The sequence below is a fragment of the Corvus brachyrhynchos genome, unplaced genomic scaffold (genome assembly GCF_000691975.1).
Source record: "Corvus brachyrhynchos isolate BGI_N302 unplaced genomic scaffold, ASM69197v1 scaffold80, whole genome shotgun sequence".
Classification (NCBI taxonomy): domain Eukaryota; kingdom Metazoa; phylum Chordata; class Aves; order Passeriformes; family Corvidae; genus Corvus; species Corvus brachyrhynchos.
Genome location: NW_008236769.1, coordinates 13985978 through 14001615, shown reverse-complemented (window position 1 = coordinate 14001615; position 15638 = coordinate 13985978). Strand labels below are relative to the sequence as shown.

At 43.3% G+C, this 15638-nt stretch overlaps 1 protein-coding gene across 4 annotated transcripts in view; it reads left to right on the top strand.

Moving 5' to 3' along the window:
* Window positions 1-15638, top strand: part of FGFRL1 (fibroblast growth factor receptor-like 1) — a 167402-nt gene that overhangs the window by 139262 nt on the left and 12502 nt on the right. For all 4 annotated transcript variants that reach the window (XM_017727773.1, XM_017727772.1, XM_017727771.1 and 1 more), the window contains one exon: window positions 14241-14321. In XM_017727773.1, the coding sequence (XP_017583262.1) occupies window positions 14241-14321 (81 nt within the window). The remainder of the gene's footprint in view (window positions 1-14240; window positions 14322-15638) is intronic.

Below are 15638 nucleotides of genomic sequence, written 5' to 3'. Positions count from 1 at the left end.
CAACTGAAAAGGCTGTGAGCCATAAATAAAAGAACAATATGACCACAAGCACCCCCTGCAGAGGAAGAAGAAAGACATAAGTAAAATAATATGCCAAAGAAAATCGTCAGCCAGATAATTTATCCACCCCTAATTATTTCTGTGCCAGAATGAGGTATTTCAGATAGTAAGAAAACACCTCTTTTTTTTTTTTTTAGTGATTTCAAACCATTGGCCTATTACAATTTGATTCAAATTTTAGTTGATTCTTTGTCAAGAAAAAAATCACCAAAGGTCACTTGCAAGCACCACAGAATCCGCTTCATGTGTCTCTGAACCAGAAAGATGATTTTTTCATGCATTTCAGATACTTTCAGCCATTCAGACTCCTGTGTCTTGAAAGAAAACACATCTCAGGTGTCACGTTAATCTGGTTGGTATGAGATTATGGCTTGCAAATTGCTGATTTTGGATATGGATGCCTGGCCCATTTAAAAGACTTCAGCATAAATAGTAATAATAGACTTACAGTGGCGCAGTCTGTCAGAAGACGAGGGAAAAAGCTGTGCTTGTTAAAACAAAAGATACCCCAGAAGCAGGAAATTTAATATTATTAATGAAAACAGAAGGAATTATTGGGAATGTTTTCACACGATAGAGTTCCTCATTCAGGATGTATTACCGTAGGGACTCCACCAAGGGGTCTTGCTGGATCTTTTTTTTCCCGAGTGTGTCTGCAGCACTGTGAACATTCCACTGCTATAGCCTGTGATGTATTTGTAACATTTGCATGTAATCTGTCAGGCAGGGCCTCTGCTACAGAGCGTGGGAGTTTCAGGCCCGTGGGATTTGTGATGCTGCAGATGAAGAAGGGGAAGTCAGTCAGATTTGTGGCACGGACAGGGGTTTCCCCGGTGTTGGAAGGAGGGAAGAGTAAGCCCTGAGTGCGCTGCAGTCTGGCTGCACACAGGCTATTCTCACAAGGTTTCCATTTTCAGGGTCTGGACGTGTTTTGGCATTGGAGTTCTCCTTTTCAGCCAATCCTCCACAATTTTTCAAAGTTCACCCACAAGTCATAATTACCCAGGGGGACAACAGCACATGGATGCAATGAAGTGCATTCATAAAAGTGCTTGTTTTTGCACTGATGGGACTCTAACTGCTTGTTATCTCTGAGCATGATTTAGAGGGACATAAAGGCAGCATCTCAGCCTCACACATTCATAACCCCTTCCATCAAAAAATCTCGAAGCATTTTACGCACAGATGTAACCAGATAATATGTCCTGTTGTCTGTGTGGCATCTCCAACATCAGTCATCATCATTCTAAACCATATGCCAGAGTCTAGAGTATTCCCTGAAGTGTTTTACATGGGAGGAATCATGTAAATAGAATATCTGGCAATCTTATGAATGGCTCACAGGATTTCAATCAACTGCACAGTTTTAAAATTGGCATTTAAATCCCTCTCACATCTGCTGTTTAAAATAGCCAACAGCGTGTGGAATACATTCAGTATGAAATATTCATATGAGTACGCTAATAATAATATGCATTATCACAGTAAAAAATAAGGTGTGTAAACTGCAGTGCTTGTTAGAGTAAATATTTAGAGATCTTAGAGAAAGCAGTGTTTACTAGTCAAAAAATAAATATTTTCCCTCTACAGATAATACTGAGATGTTCTCTGTTCTTTGAATACAGGACTTTAACATTCCCAGTTGCCCCCTTGGTGCAGATTGTGGCTTCCAGTGCTCTCCAAGAGCAGTCCATATGGGATAACTTGCATAGGAAGCTAATAAACTGCACCTGCTTTAGCTTCTAAATATCAGAGGGTGAAATACCTCTTGGAAAAAGTTTTTTTATGGGTCATCTGGGCAAGGTTCTAGGTGACAGCTAACTCTGGTTAGGTGTTAGGTAGTTCTGGTTCATTGACAAGCACTGAATTCCAGTTGCAGCCCTAGTCTGTCTCCTCAACTCATTTTCCTATCTTCAAACCATTATTGTTTATAAAGACTCCCTGCCCATCCTTCATCTCCGTGAAGCCTTTAAATGAGGTTCAAGATATGAAGTGCCTTAACCTGGGACATGTTGTGTCTCTGACTGTAGAGGATTCTGAGTGTTGGAGAGAGCTGTACCCTCACTCTCAAAAAAATGCAGTAACTTTGCTACTGAGGACTCATAATCTGTTGAACTCTACCTAAAATAATGTTGAGTTTCATCTGTTTTTAGATAGCCTTGAAAGGCCTCTTTCAACCCAGGCTATCCTATGATTTTATGATTCTGTCTTTTCTTAGGTAGCTTCTATCTCTGGTCCTTTCTGATCCTAAGATGGTGGTTGTTCTTTTAGGCTGCTGGTCATGTGCTAGGACAAGCATTAAAAAAAATGCAAAAACACATGAAGGAATTTAATTCCATCCCACAGGAATGACTGTACTACGCCAGTCATTGTTTTGAAGCATGTTTTAGAAATTTCTAATGACAGCACTGGGATTATATAGTTAATTGTGGAGCAACCATTTTTACAATTTGTGTTTTACCCCACATGGAAAGCTATAATTTGCTCCATGTAATTAGGTTAGGTTTAATTTTGGCGAGACACAAGCCAGCATTATCCTGTGTAATATACTGTAATCCTCGCGTTAGGTAGGGTGCCAAGTATTCAGTTTGTTTTGGGAGCCAACAAAATTGCCACTTGTCCAGGGTTGTTCTTGGACAGAATTGTGAAAATGGTAACATTTTGCTACTTAAACCATCTTATTATTAGTCTGACAATGACCTAGAGATATAGGTATCATTCATTGAACATTATGAAGAAGATAAATGGCACTTCATTAATAAAATTACGTATTTAACAGCATATTGGGGCAATGTTGCAAGTCTTGATATCATCAGACACCAAGGCTACTTTCTGTCTCTCATGACCCCAAAATCTCAATTTTTTTAGCTTATTGTCATGCTGTAAGGTATAATGATCAGAGAGATTACACCACTTCCATATTGCTGTTACACAACTGCATATCAGTTTGTTTATAAAAGATAAATCTGAGTTTAAAAAGCTAAAAAGTATTTTTTCTCTCTACCCTTTCAAATATCGTGTTTTTTCTGTCTTTCAGGAAGTCCGTTTATCAAAAAATATTTGAGTATAAAGTTAGGGGTTGGTGACTGATGAGGGGCTGACCACTGCCAATGACAGATTAAAATTCATGTTTATTACATATATGGACTGTTTTCTGAAATAGTTCTGTTCTGAAATCTGAGAGGAAGGATTCCCTAACAGCATCTTGTGCCTCACTGAACATCATGAACATCTTAGACACTTAAGGTGTTATATGCTCTGAAATGTTCAATTGAAAGCTATCATCCTCTGTTAATGTCTTAGCACTTTTACCACTTATAGGTGCTGTTATTTCTTGGAATTGAAGTTAAACCATAATAGGCTAATGACCTATCTTGATGAGGTGTGATTTTTCACCTCAAGCAGACACACTTTTCCCATTAAAGATGTTGAGCAGCAGTCCTCTCTGAGAGTTTGCTTCATTTGGTAATTGTCATAGGATGTTTCATTTTCTTCCATAGGAGGTATTTTTACTTTTCTACCAGAGGACTATGAAATATGTAAGCCCATAGAGACTGTTTCAATAGTTTTCATACTGGTGTGCAAGAAACAGCTGGATCCACATTCCTGGCTGTAAAGCCTGGTATTGCAATTCCCAGTTCATCATGATGGATTGGGTAATTCCACATGAAAGAATTAGCTCAGTGTTTGGAAGGGACAGGACTGTACAAATGATTATTTTTGTTTGATATAGATGCCATCCAAAAATAATGCCTGTGCTCAGTCACTGACATGTGTGACCTCTCTTTTCCTTCCAGCCCCTCTGGAAATCTCTTCATGCTGGCCTATTTTGGCCATGTGAATTTTCAGGGAGCTAGAACATGTATCCACAATGTTTCTACACATTTTGGTGAAGAAAATAATAAACATTGATCAGTGCTAGCAGAGAGGGGAGTGATAGAGGTATGATTTTGTGGGGGACAGCAGCTGTGTAGTGGTTAAAATAGAAGGCTGGGAGCCAGGTCTTACCAGTTTATCCTCAGCTCTGCTGCAATCTTCTTCTTGTCACTAGCCTTGCATTAGTCCTTTCAGTGGCATGCCTCCCTCCCCCAACCCTAAGTAATTTAGGATTGTTGAAGATGGAACTTTGGCCTGTATTTTTGGGTAGAGTGTTCATACCACCTCATTTTTGGCACTCACTGTATGTAGCCACCATCTCTTCCACAGTCAGGGAAGAGAGGTAGGTGTCACCCTGACCTTCTTTTTGTTCTCACTCTGGACTTGGACACTATAGTTAGGTTTCTAAAGTAAGGACTGTTTAAACTTTTCAGATAACACTTAAAATCACAGAATTCTTCCCAGTGTTTATAAACTTTCTGTAAATAACTAGTGATTTATTATTATAAATAACAACTACAGTGAAATGGTTATAATTCAGATGGGCTGATTGGTGTTGTAAATGAAGCTTTTCTTCTCAACTCTGTTAAAGTACAAGACCCCCATCATACCCCCACCAGGCCAAAATGGGTGGGTTCTAAAAATACGTTTTTCAAGAAACTTTAATATCCGTGACATCCACTCTGTGTCTGCACTACCCAGGCAGTAAACTCTTTAAACAAGGTCTGTCTTCTGTGCTATCTGTGAACAACCTCTAATATACTGGGACCCTGTCTCTAAGAAAGCCTTGATGCTATCAGAGTAACATTAAAAAATACTGGAAAACATTACCAATTTGTTCTGCGTCTGGAACAGCTGCCTGGTAATTGCTGTCTTTTGGGGGCTGCTATTTCATGCTCAGAAAGTGCTGGTGACAAGGCAGAAGCCTAACCACTCATCTTGTTCTCTGATTTCTTCTCCCTTTCATCCTCTGCAGTAGCAGATCAAGACTGTGACCGCAGACTGGTGCCTGTGGTACAGAGCTCTCGGGTCTGCTGTCTGTGTGTGCTGGAGCATGCTGATTAAAAAAGCAACCTCAACAACAACAACAAAGGAGGAAGAATTGTTTTCTTGCCCCCTATGGAATGGAGACCTGAAGTCAGGCGGGAGGTCCTGGTGTCTGGAGGAGTCAGCATGGTGGAAGGGCTGTGATTGCCTTTGTAATGTAATTGTTGTAATGGCAGGCCAGGGAATTGCAGTGGTTGAGCGAAAAGCTCCAGCTGTTTCTCCTTGTGGTTCTTTGTGTGGTTAGAGCAGGAGCTGGAGCATCCCCATGTGCAGATGGAGCCACGACTGAGAATGTGTCTCAGATGACTTTGTGAGCTCTGTGGGCAGCCATAGACCACAAGGAGCAAGGAAGAGCTGCACTTTCAGAAAGGCTTCTCCCTCCACAGCATTATGGAAAGTGGTTGGGGAAGGGGGGGAAGAAGGTTGTAAACTAGGTGCAGATCTGAACCAGATACAAGTCATGGGCACAGAGAAGGGGAGGAGAAAGATGAATGTGGCAGGCACAGGTCGTATCCTGCATGGGCTCAGAAGAACTGCAGAATTCCTCTGTAAAGATACAGCCAGAAGAGAATATTTCATGTCTTCAAGGACTCCTTTTTCACTAACATCCTTTTGTTGTGTGTTTTCTTTCTTATCAATCATACCATACTATGTTACTAAAGCTCTCTTCAGCAACTACATGAGCCAGCTCTGGCAAATGGAATTGTAAAATCTATAGTTCAGCCATAGCTAGATCATTATAATTTTACACGTTCTAAAGTTTGAGGCTGGAAAGCTGACTGGCAGAAAAGGAGCTGGGGGTGTTGGTTGAGAGCCAGCTGAACATGAGCCAGTATGTGCCCAGGTGGCCAAGAAGACCAGTGGGATCCTGGCCTGGGTCAGCAATAGTGTGGCTAGCAGGACCAGAGCAGTACTTGGCACTGGTAAGGCTGCATCTCAGATCCTGCATTCACTTTTGGGCCCATCACTGCAAGAAGGACATCGAGGGGCTGGAGCATGTCCAGAGAAGAGCAACAGAGCTGGGAAAGGGTCTGGAGCACAAATGTCATGAGGAGCAGCTGAGGGAGCTGGGGGTGTTCATCCTGGAGAAAAGGAGGCTCAGGAGGGACCTTTCTGGTCTCTACAACTCCCTGACAGGAGAGTGCAGCCAGGTGGGCGTTGGGCACTTCTCCCAGGTAACAAAGACAGGATGAGAGGAAATGGCCTCAAGTTGCACCAGAGGAGGTTTAGATTGAATATTAGGAAAAACTTCTTCATGGAAAGGTTTGTCAGGCATTGGAACAGGCTGCCCAGGGTTGAATCACCATCCCTGGAGATATTTAAAAGACATATAGATGTGGCCCTTAGGGGCATGGTTTAGAGGGACTTGGTAGTGTTAGGTTTGTAGTTGGACTCAATCATTTTATGATTCTATGAAATAGAGCTTCTTTCTCTTCTTCTGAGTGACTATTCCGTAGTCAAGCAGATGCCACTCTTGGGAAGCTTTCACATATGTTCGGTTTAAAGGGTTTCATTTTTTATCTCAGGTTTTTATGTATTAATCCCTTTATTCCCTTAAAATATCCCACTTTTCTGAAGGTCCACTTCTCCACCTTACACATTTACCTCTCTAAGGAAATACGTTATCCCTTTCCATACCAAATTTTTTAAATCAAGCTCAAGCAATAAACCACAGCATTCTTTATGCAAGAGTACAGAACAGGGACATGTCCATGTTGGTGTCCCAGCAGAGATTTCAGAATTAGGGAGGAATTGGTGGTAAAAGATTTCGTCTAGGTGCTGGTAGCAGCTTATGCACTGCAGTGAAAGATTCTCTCAGGGCTGCTGAAACTCTCTGTAGAAGTAGGATTGGTTTGTACCAGCTTGACTGGTACCAGCCTGTAAAATAAACTCTTTCTCATATGTCTGTGCTATCCCATAGTCCTCCTTTTTCTCATTCTGTGGAAGAGAGTTAAGTCTTCCTTGGTCTCAAAGCTGTCATCTCTGATTATGTTCACCTGTTGTTGAAATGTGGGATGCAGCAATAACCACCAATTCAGAGCTTTGCCACTGACAAGTAATACAATGGGCCTGTACATCATCACAACTTAAAAATGTGAGTTACTGATGCAGCTCTGGACAGAAGCCTCATTTCTTCACTACCCAGCCAGGGCTTTTGTCTGTTGACTGTGGAGCCTCTCCAGTATTTCAGGAGGCAGGTGGCCTGCAAATGTTCCTTTTGCAAAGCATCCTGCTTACCAAGAGATTCCCAGTGCTGGGCCTGAAGTGAAATCCAAGAAAATTTTTGCATGGAAATTCTCATGAAAATGGCCAGAGCTGAAAATACCAAATAAGCCACCAACACATACTTCTTAATTTTTATTGTCAGGAAATTCCAGTTTTAATACCTCTGGTTATTTTTGGCCCAACTGCAGTTGAAGGCAGTAGGTAATAAAGTCTTCAGTGGCTGTCACAGAGGGAAATTCTCTGCCGGTAGTGTTTTACTTCCTGTTGGTTTTATTGTGGGTTGTTTGGTTTTAGTTTGAGTGGGGGGAGGTTGAGAAAAGCAGAGTGTTCCTTGGCTGCGCACTCCTCTGGGTGCGTTTCTGCTTTTCCATCTTGAGGGGTTTTGCATGACTGGACCCAAGGAGAGGGGTTTCTTTTGTGAGGTCTTTTTTCTTATCTCCAAATATTCATGATACCTTGCTTTCACTGAGCCCTTCCAAATAAACTCTGAAGACATTTCCTGTCTTTTCATAACATTAGCACTGTTAATATGTGCTGTTGTTGTAGGTAACACTGTTAATGCAGGCAGGTTAAGGAATGGTGAGCATGAGGTGGATGGTTAATGGAGGATCTACAAAAAACATTCAAAATAGTATCTAATATTTATGCCAGGTTTGTGTTAGTGGGATGAATTTATTGGAGTTTGGTCCTGTCTACCTCTGGCAGGAAAGAGGGTTCAGAGTGGAGAGTTGCTAAATTAGACCTCAATGATGGTAAAAAATTCAGAGTTAGTCAAAATGAAGACTTTGCATCTGAGTCTTAATGATTTCAAGTCACCCTTGGGATTCACCTGTCTCAAGGGTCCTGAAGTCATAATTCAGGCCTTGCAAAAAACACAAAACAACCTGAAAAATCACAAGATACCAAAAAAGAGTGTTTTGCTCCTTTTTGCCCAGGATTTTAGAGTGTATTTGCACAGAGTTGTTCTTCAGAATCACAGATGTTAAGAGTTGTTATTCAGTAACAAAAAACTCCTATATTTTAAAGCAGTGACTTCAAGGTCAAGATCATGTTCAAGGTCCTCCAGAAACATCCCAAATATCACAAGATGAGCAATAAAACCCTGTCAGCTGGCAGTGGTAGCTCTCAGATGGCATTTGTGCTAGCCAGTGGGTTGGGCTGTTTTTCCCTGGCCATTGAGGGTTAATACCAGCTGAAACTCTAATGAAACCTGGAGTGTTAATCCACATTTAAGGAGATCTGGGGAAAGCAAGTGCCTTAATCCCTGTAATATCCCAGAGATAAAGTTGTTGCTGCCTTCCTACACATGTACCTCATGTACCATTCATCTGGGCATCAGATAAACCAGTCAGGATAGCAGAAGACTCCCTAAAATAAAGTACAGAGTGATCTTTGCCTTGTGTTTCCCTTTAAATTCCAGCAAGTATTACAGGAAAACCTGAATGCATCTGAGATAAACTGCAGAGACCTACTTTTAAAGATTGCACTTGCTTTTGTGTGTGTTTATCTACCATCTACTGCACCTTCAAGGCTACTGAAAAATAAGTCCAATCTTTTCCTGTTCAAAGTTTATGGTCTAAATTTTCTTGGTTAGGCTCAACAGAACAAATTCTGATTTAACTTCTAGAAAGGCCGGAGATCCACCTCCCACAAGCAACTTGAGTTTGGTCACTCCCTAGACTTCTGCAGCAGTGAAGGACATTGGGGAGCAAATATGATGTGCAAATATGATGCGTCTGGGTAAATGCGAGAGTCAGCTCCTAAAGCCGGAGTTCAGAGAGATTTCTTTCATTCATCCATGGGAGAAGGAGAAGGCCTCATTATAATTGTTCAAGCCTGACTGGATTACATCACTTCCCCCCTCATTTCACTCCCTCCCCACTTGCCTCCCTCCTTTAATTTACACCCCTTGTTCAGCAGCGGTGTGGAGTGGGGGCTGCCTTAATGATGGATGCTGATTGCTTCATTCCCCACTGCCTCCCCAGCGCCTCCCCCAGTGCTTTGAAGTGTGCTCAGGTCTCAGGCTCCAGTTCAGAGGTCACTTTGTTTATTTATGCAAAGCTGGCTCATCTGTGAAATGGGGCTTTCAAGGCCCCTGACATCAAAGACTCCAAAGCTGGTCCCATCAAGTCCGAGCAGGGATGGGCCTTGCATTATAACAAATTGAAGCAACTTTGTGAATCATAGGGAAATATGATGGCTAGATTTTTGCTTTAAAAATTGGGCTGTTGTTTTGACTTGTGGTTGGATGCTCAGCACATGGTATTGGCCTGAAAACCAGTTATACCCATTCAGCTAAAACATGAAGCCTTCATAGAGAGCCTGTGGGTAAATAAAATTTGATCCTGACTTGGTAACAGTCTGAATATTTCCCATCGGTTGCTCTCAGAGCTGGGCTGTTATGCAGAATTTTCCATTTGCCTTAACTTTTAAGAGGGAATGGAACAATTCTGCTATGGTAATAAACAGTACCTGTATCCCACTGATGTGGCAGTCTTTGTCCCATAGGCTCCTCAGTGGGCTTTGTCAATTGATGGAGTTACATACAGAAATCCCTTTTCTGCAGAAATCCAGCCTGCTTTGGGACACCACACACTTCCCCAACACCATCAGCATCTCAGTCCTGTGGCATCTCAGCCCTAAAAGCCAGCTTGGAATGAGTTCCTGAAGCAAGGGAGAGTCAATGACTGGAGAGCAGCTGAGGATGATGCCACTGGGGTGACATTCCTGTAGAGTGGGCTGATGCCTCTGTGTTCATCCTGGCCCTGTTTGTATGGCCATGTGTGATATTTGGAAGGGAAGGGCCTACACGAGTTTGTCCCATGTCTCCAAGGCTATCACCTGACACGATATTGGAGCCTTGCCCTTCAGGTTTCTCAACCAGCCAGCATGCTCTGTAACACCATGGAGCCAAATTGTACATTAAGGACACCTAAATCATGTGTATATTTTCTTAGCATCAGATACTCGTGACATAAAATTAGTCAGTGATTGCTTTTCAAGGCAGGTTTTCCACTTCATCTTCCAACTGGCTGCTGTCCTAAGCGTGTGATACTGTCCAAGAAGTCCAGTGCAGGATGACCTTCCAATATAGGTCACAGAAAAGGGAGCTTGTAGGAAACTTCAGCAGTTCATCCTTCTTAGCTCTGCCTCTCATGGTAATCTGCTGGCAGCCAATCTGACAGTGCTGCATAGCTGGTCCCTGCTGCCCTTGAACTGCAGGCTGATTTTTCTGTATGTACTTATCACCCCGAGCTGCCCACCTCTGTGGGGAGCTGACAAGAGCATGAATAAGCAATCGGCTTATTAGGTCATTTCTTGAATATAGCTAAGACTCGTGATCTCTGCTACTAACTCATCATTTGGTATGCTGGTCATACAGATCTGAATGCGGCTTGTTTCTCCAGGTCCTCTCTCAGTCTAATAAGAATACTGCCAGGCCAGTTGTGTTTGTGAAGGTTGGGGTGAAATGCAAACAACAGATCTTCGGATCTGACACTATTAACCAGGCTTCAGACTGCAGATTTGGGCTGAAGCAGATACCTCTGAACATTCAGGAAATTTAGCTTTGCTTTCTGCATCACAGACCTCTGTAAAATATTATAAAAGTGTTTCACTACCCTTGGAAACCACTTGGTATTAAAGTTGAAAAACTAAGAAAGTTCTTCAAAACAGGGAGAGACATATTCTTTCCATGCAGCCACAGTACTGACTTCGGTTGAACCAGGTGGAAGTCAAATACTGATGATGTCTGAATTAGACAGGGGCCTTCCATCCTCAGAGTGTTCCTGAGATATCTGTCTCCCAAAGTAATAAACAGCTCCTTTTTGGTTCTCTGAGACTGCACGTCAGAGCTTAACATTCACCCAAGGTGCAAGAGGGGAGATTCAAATCCTTCTCTGAAAGCAGCAGAAGAGAGCCCTGACCCTATATCATTCACACCCCGGGTTAGCACTTTATCATTATATCACTGGCTACTCTGCTGCCTCACTCATGCTTCAGCTGAAGACTCACTGGCTTCAGGGAGTCTTCCCCAAAGGAGCTTCATCTGGGTGTCTCGAATAAACTCTTTTTCCTGCAGCTGTTGAGTGTGAGTTTGTTCAGATACAAGGAAGGTAGGAGCCCAGTTCAATGCACATTGCAGCTGGAAGGGTCTGCTGGAGCATCCCTCACCCCATGGGCAGCTCTGGGGATGGGAAGCAGCAGTTCTGCTCTACAAGAGTTTCCGTGTTTATGGCATTTCCCCGCCTCAAGACTTCAGCTATTGTTGTTAACATTACCACATTCCCAACACAAGTGGAACAAGTTCCAGTGTATCTAAGCCAAGATGCCTCAATGCATGCAGTTATTTATTTCAGTCTTGCTCCTCCACCAAATCATCTATTCCATCAGCTCAGCATGGTAGAGTAAGTTATCCTGATCTGTTCCCCCCAAAATGTATTTTTCTGGGTTTGGTAGGTTTGCGATTTGTCAGGATAACAACTGATGATGCATCTTCAAAGGATCAAACGGATTCAGAGCGATTTTCCTTACATCAAAAGCTTGGCAGCAAGTCAAAGGGTGTGGAGTCCACAGTCAGTGGTTGTGTGTCAGCAGGAGGAGGGCACAGGGGCTGACTTACTGTAATGTGAGGCAGCAGGCAAGGGAGATACCCTGCTCTTTGTACATCACGCTGAGCAGAATTAAGGTATAATTGACAGAACATCACCACTTAAACGTCTTAACCACTTGTATGATATTCAGCAGTTAACAGTGAACAGGAATCCTACATCTCTGACCACAGTTTTTCTTCTGCATTACCCAATACATTTTTCTAGTTATGCTGAGGGATTTACTATGCTCTCTGTCAGACAGCATCCAAGAGTTTATTTGTGACACTATGGATATTTATGAGAAAAAACTGTGCAAGTGCCAGGAGATAGTCCATTTGGCATTTTGACTGAAAGGAGACTATGTCATATGCAAGCCATCGTGTATAATGTGTATTTTTGTATTCCCTGCATTTGGTTTGCCAAGGTTGTAAAAATAAACTTGCAAAGTGCAGCACATGGGGCACTGGTGTCCTCTGTAACACAGGCTGCAGGCAGAGCCTGGATGGTGCACTGGCACTCAGGCTCTGTGTGAGACTTGGTGTTTCCTGAGTGGGACCTGTTTCACCCTGCTGCCCTGTGGTTTGGGCTGGGAGGTGGCTGGGGCACCCAGGAAAGGCTCAGGGTGTCCAGCCATGGACCGAGGGTGGCGGGAGGTGGGCTGGGGCAGTCAGCTGGAGGAGCTGCTGAGGTATGAGCACAGTGCTGCTGCCTGGAAAATTTTCTTTTCCCCTCAAAGTGACAGCTGTACATAGCTTCAGGAGAAACAGTGCTGAAAGTAGCCAAAAGGAGAAGAGAGAAATCTCTCAGGGTCGAGGGGGGACAAAATTATGTGGCATTGCAGCCTCTCTGCTTAAGGGACATGAGAGCAGAGCATCTGTTGGTATATAATGCCCTGTGCTGAAGAGATGGGATGATTTTCCAAAATAGCAGAACCTGGGGTGAGGATGGGGTTAAAGACACGTTCTTCCCTCTCAAAGACTGCACACAAGTTTACACACTAAATACTGTTTTAAGCACAACCCAATTTGTAAAACAACCGTAAAGAAAAGTTCTACTATTTGTACCTTTTTGGGGGGGCATACTTATATATAAGCTGAGATCAGTTTTTCCTCTCTGTTGCAGAGATTACAGAAATAATTTTCCTCTCTTTTGCTCACAAGACCCTTTTCTTTTGAGTTGTAGGAGTTGGGCATTTGGAGGGATTCCTTCCTTAAATCAGATGTTTCCACTTTTCTTTATTTCTTTGGGTTTTTTACACCATTGTGTTCCTCATTGAGGCAAACTTTTTCCCAGCCTTCACCTGACCTGTCTCTGAAAATCGAATTTCCCCCACTTCAGTGCACTTCAGCTAGGAGCTAAGGAGCTCTTGGTCGAGATTGTCACCTCAAATCTAGCTACCCTGTGGGGCTGTGCCACCTTGTAGAGCACAGAAGTAATCTTAGAAGACAATATATTTTGCTTTACCGTCATGTGAGGTTGGCCAGAGTGCCTCAGGTGGACCTCCCTCCTGGTGTGAGCCATTGCTATGTAAGAGGCTGCTCAGAGTTGAGCACTTGTGCAGTAGAGGTCAAGCTGGAGGAGGAAAAACTTCACATCTGGGCGCTGCAGCGGTGCAAGGCCACCAGTATCAGCCAGGTTGTAAAATGAGGTTCAGGGCACTCTCCTGCTCCCTTGGCCCTCTTGGAGACCTTGTAGGTGGCCATATCATCATGGCAATTTGAGATGGGGGCTGCTGGAGAGATGGGGGTTTCACCTTGTGGAGATTTTTATTTCTCCAGGGCAGAGCTGAGATTTTGGTACTGCTGTGTAGTAGTGATATAGACAGCAAGAGTGATGAGGGACAAAGTGATGCCTTGATACAGGTGGATGGGTAGTCTTAATTCAAAAGAAATATCCACAAGCAGCTTTTAAAATCAATATTGTTTTTGCCAGCCATAAATTTGCATTCAGTATCCTTTGAGAGCTCATTTGACCCCAGACCTGCTTGCTTTTCTGATTTTGTATGGAAGCTGAAGAGTGAATTAGTGGCCACAGTTGTACTGCTTGTGCTCTGTATGACTGATCATGTCTTCCCCCACCCCCTAGGTTTAATTATCTCTAATTTTGATTTATACCATTATTTGCATAGATGGTACCACAGATGAGCTCCTCCTATGGAACAGCAACCTGTAGACATAAACAAAGAGGCTTTTGTCAGCTATTAATGGCAACATTGATTAAACTCCCATTGATTTGGTAGCCTGCCGAAACACTCTTAAAGCAGAAAACTAAGTTGTTCATTAAACTGGCCAGGATGTAGGTGCCAGGATGTGGGTGCCTACTGTATATTGAGTTTGTTTCAGCTGCATGGTGTCTCCAGCAGGAAATGCAAACTCCTGTTGTCATCCTGTTTTGCTGCAGGAGACCTTCTTAACATTTTCCCTTTCCTTTCCTTCACAGATGATGCCAGCTCAGGAAAGGACAGCCAGGTGCCTGAAGGCTCCAACGGAGAATATGAAGATCATTCTGGGAAGCAGTGGGGTAAGGAACAGTGTGTGTTTCGTGGTTTTCCTCAGTTCTTGGTTCAGTGCTGTTTCTCAGTTGCTGATGGAGAGGAAAGGCAGAGCGACTGGAGTGAGTTCTCCCTACATATGGTCAAATAATAAACAGTGTCAGCTGAATGTGTTGGTGTGAATGGATTCCATCCAAGGGTCCTGCAAAATGCAGCCTGTCATTGGCCCTAGGGCCCCCTGCCATTTACCCCAGCATGGCTCTCCCTTGTATTTGTTTTTCTGGGCAGTGACTTTCTTTTGCATGTGCAGCTATTACAGCTTTCATAGACTCCCTATAAAAAGCATATTGACTTTTACAGCAATATTTCCAAAAGTCTTCAGTGCCAACATAACATTCTCCAACTGAGGGCAAATGGGAGGTCTGACTTCACTTCAGGAGAATTAGCACTAAGCCAAGATGAGTATTTTTTAAGATCACCCTCTCTTTTAGACACCTGCCTGAACTTCTCCAAGCCCTGGACTGTTCAGGCAGAAGATTCTGTTGCTGTTACAGAGCTTTGGGGAACTGCTAAAATCTCACTTGGAACAGGCTCTGAATCACCACAGGACTGGCAGGCCCAGTTTGGTCCAAGCACTCCTTGAAGGACAAAAAGTTGTCAGTGTGATGCCAAACAGCTTTTGGCCATTGCTGACAGGAGTGTGATGTGAGTTTTTGAGCTCAGTGGATGAAGCACAGCATTTCCATTTTGCTTGTGCAGTACATCCCTCTTTAGTTTTAAAATACAGAGATGGCTTTGTACCATATTTGTGGCCAGGGAAAGCCTCACAGCAGTGGTAGGGGTGGAACTTGACAGGTTTTTGCCGTATGAGTCCCCACCACTTAAGCTGAGGCCAGTTTTCTTCAGGAGCTGACAAACAAGGGATGTGATGTGCTGTGGTGTAGTCCAGGCTACACTTGAATTACATAGCTGGGCATGGGGCAGCGATAGGGGATACACATCATAAAGTCACCCCGAGACATTATCTCAGACTGAGCTTGTCTGGGGAGAAAAGGTAACCTCCACTCATTCTGGAATGGGATGACAACATTTTAGAGCTGGAGGAAGGGTGTCTGTGTGAGATAAAGTGCAGGTCGGGGGTTCTTCGGTAGGTGTTCACCAGCTAGTACAAAGCTGCCATCTCTCCACTCTTCATTACCATGGTGCTCCTGGTAGAGCTGCTGGATGATAGATCAGTACGATGACACAACAATTGTATTACAAAGAAAAGATGTAAGCCCTACTAAAATGGTTAGGCACTGACAATCTGGTATCAGACCGTGTCTTACTCTGTGCTGCCCTGGCCC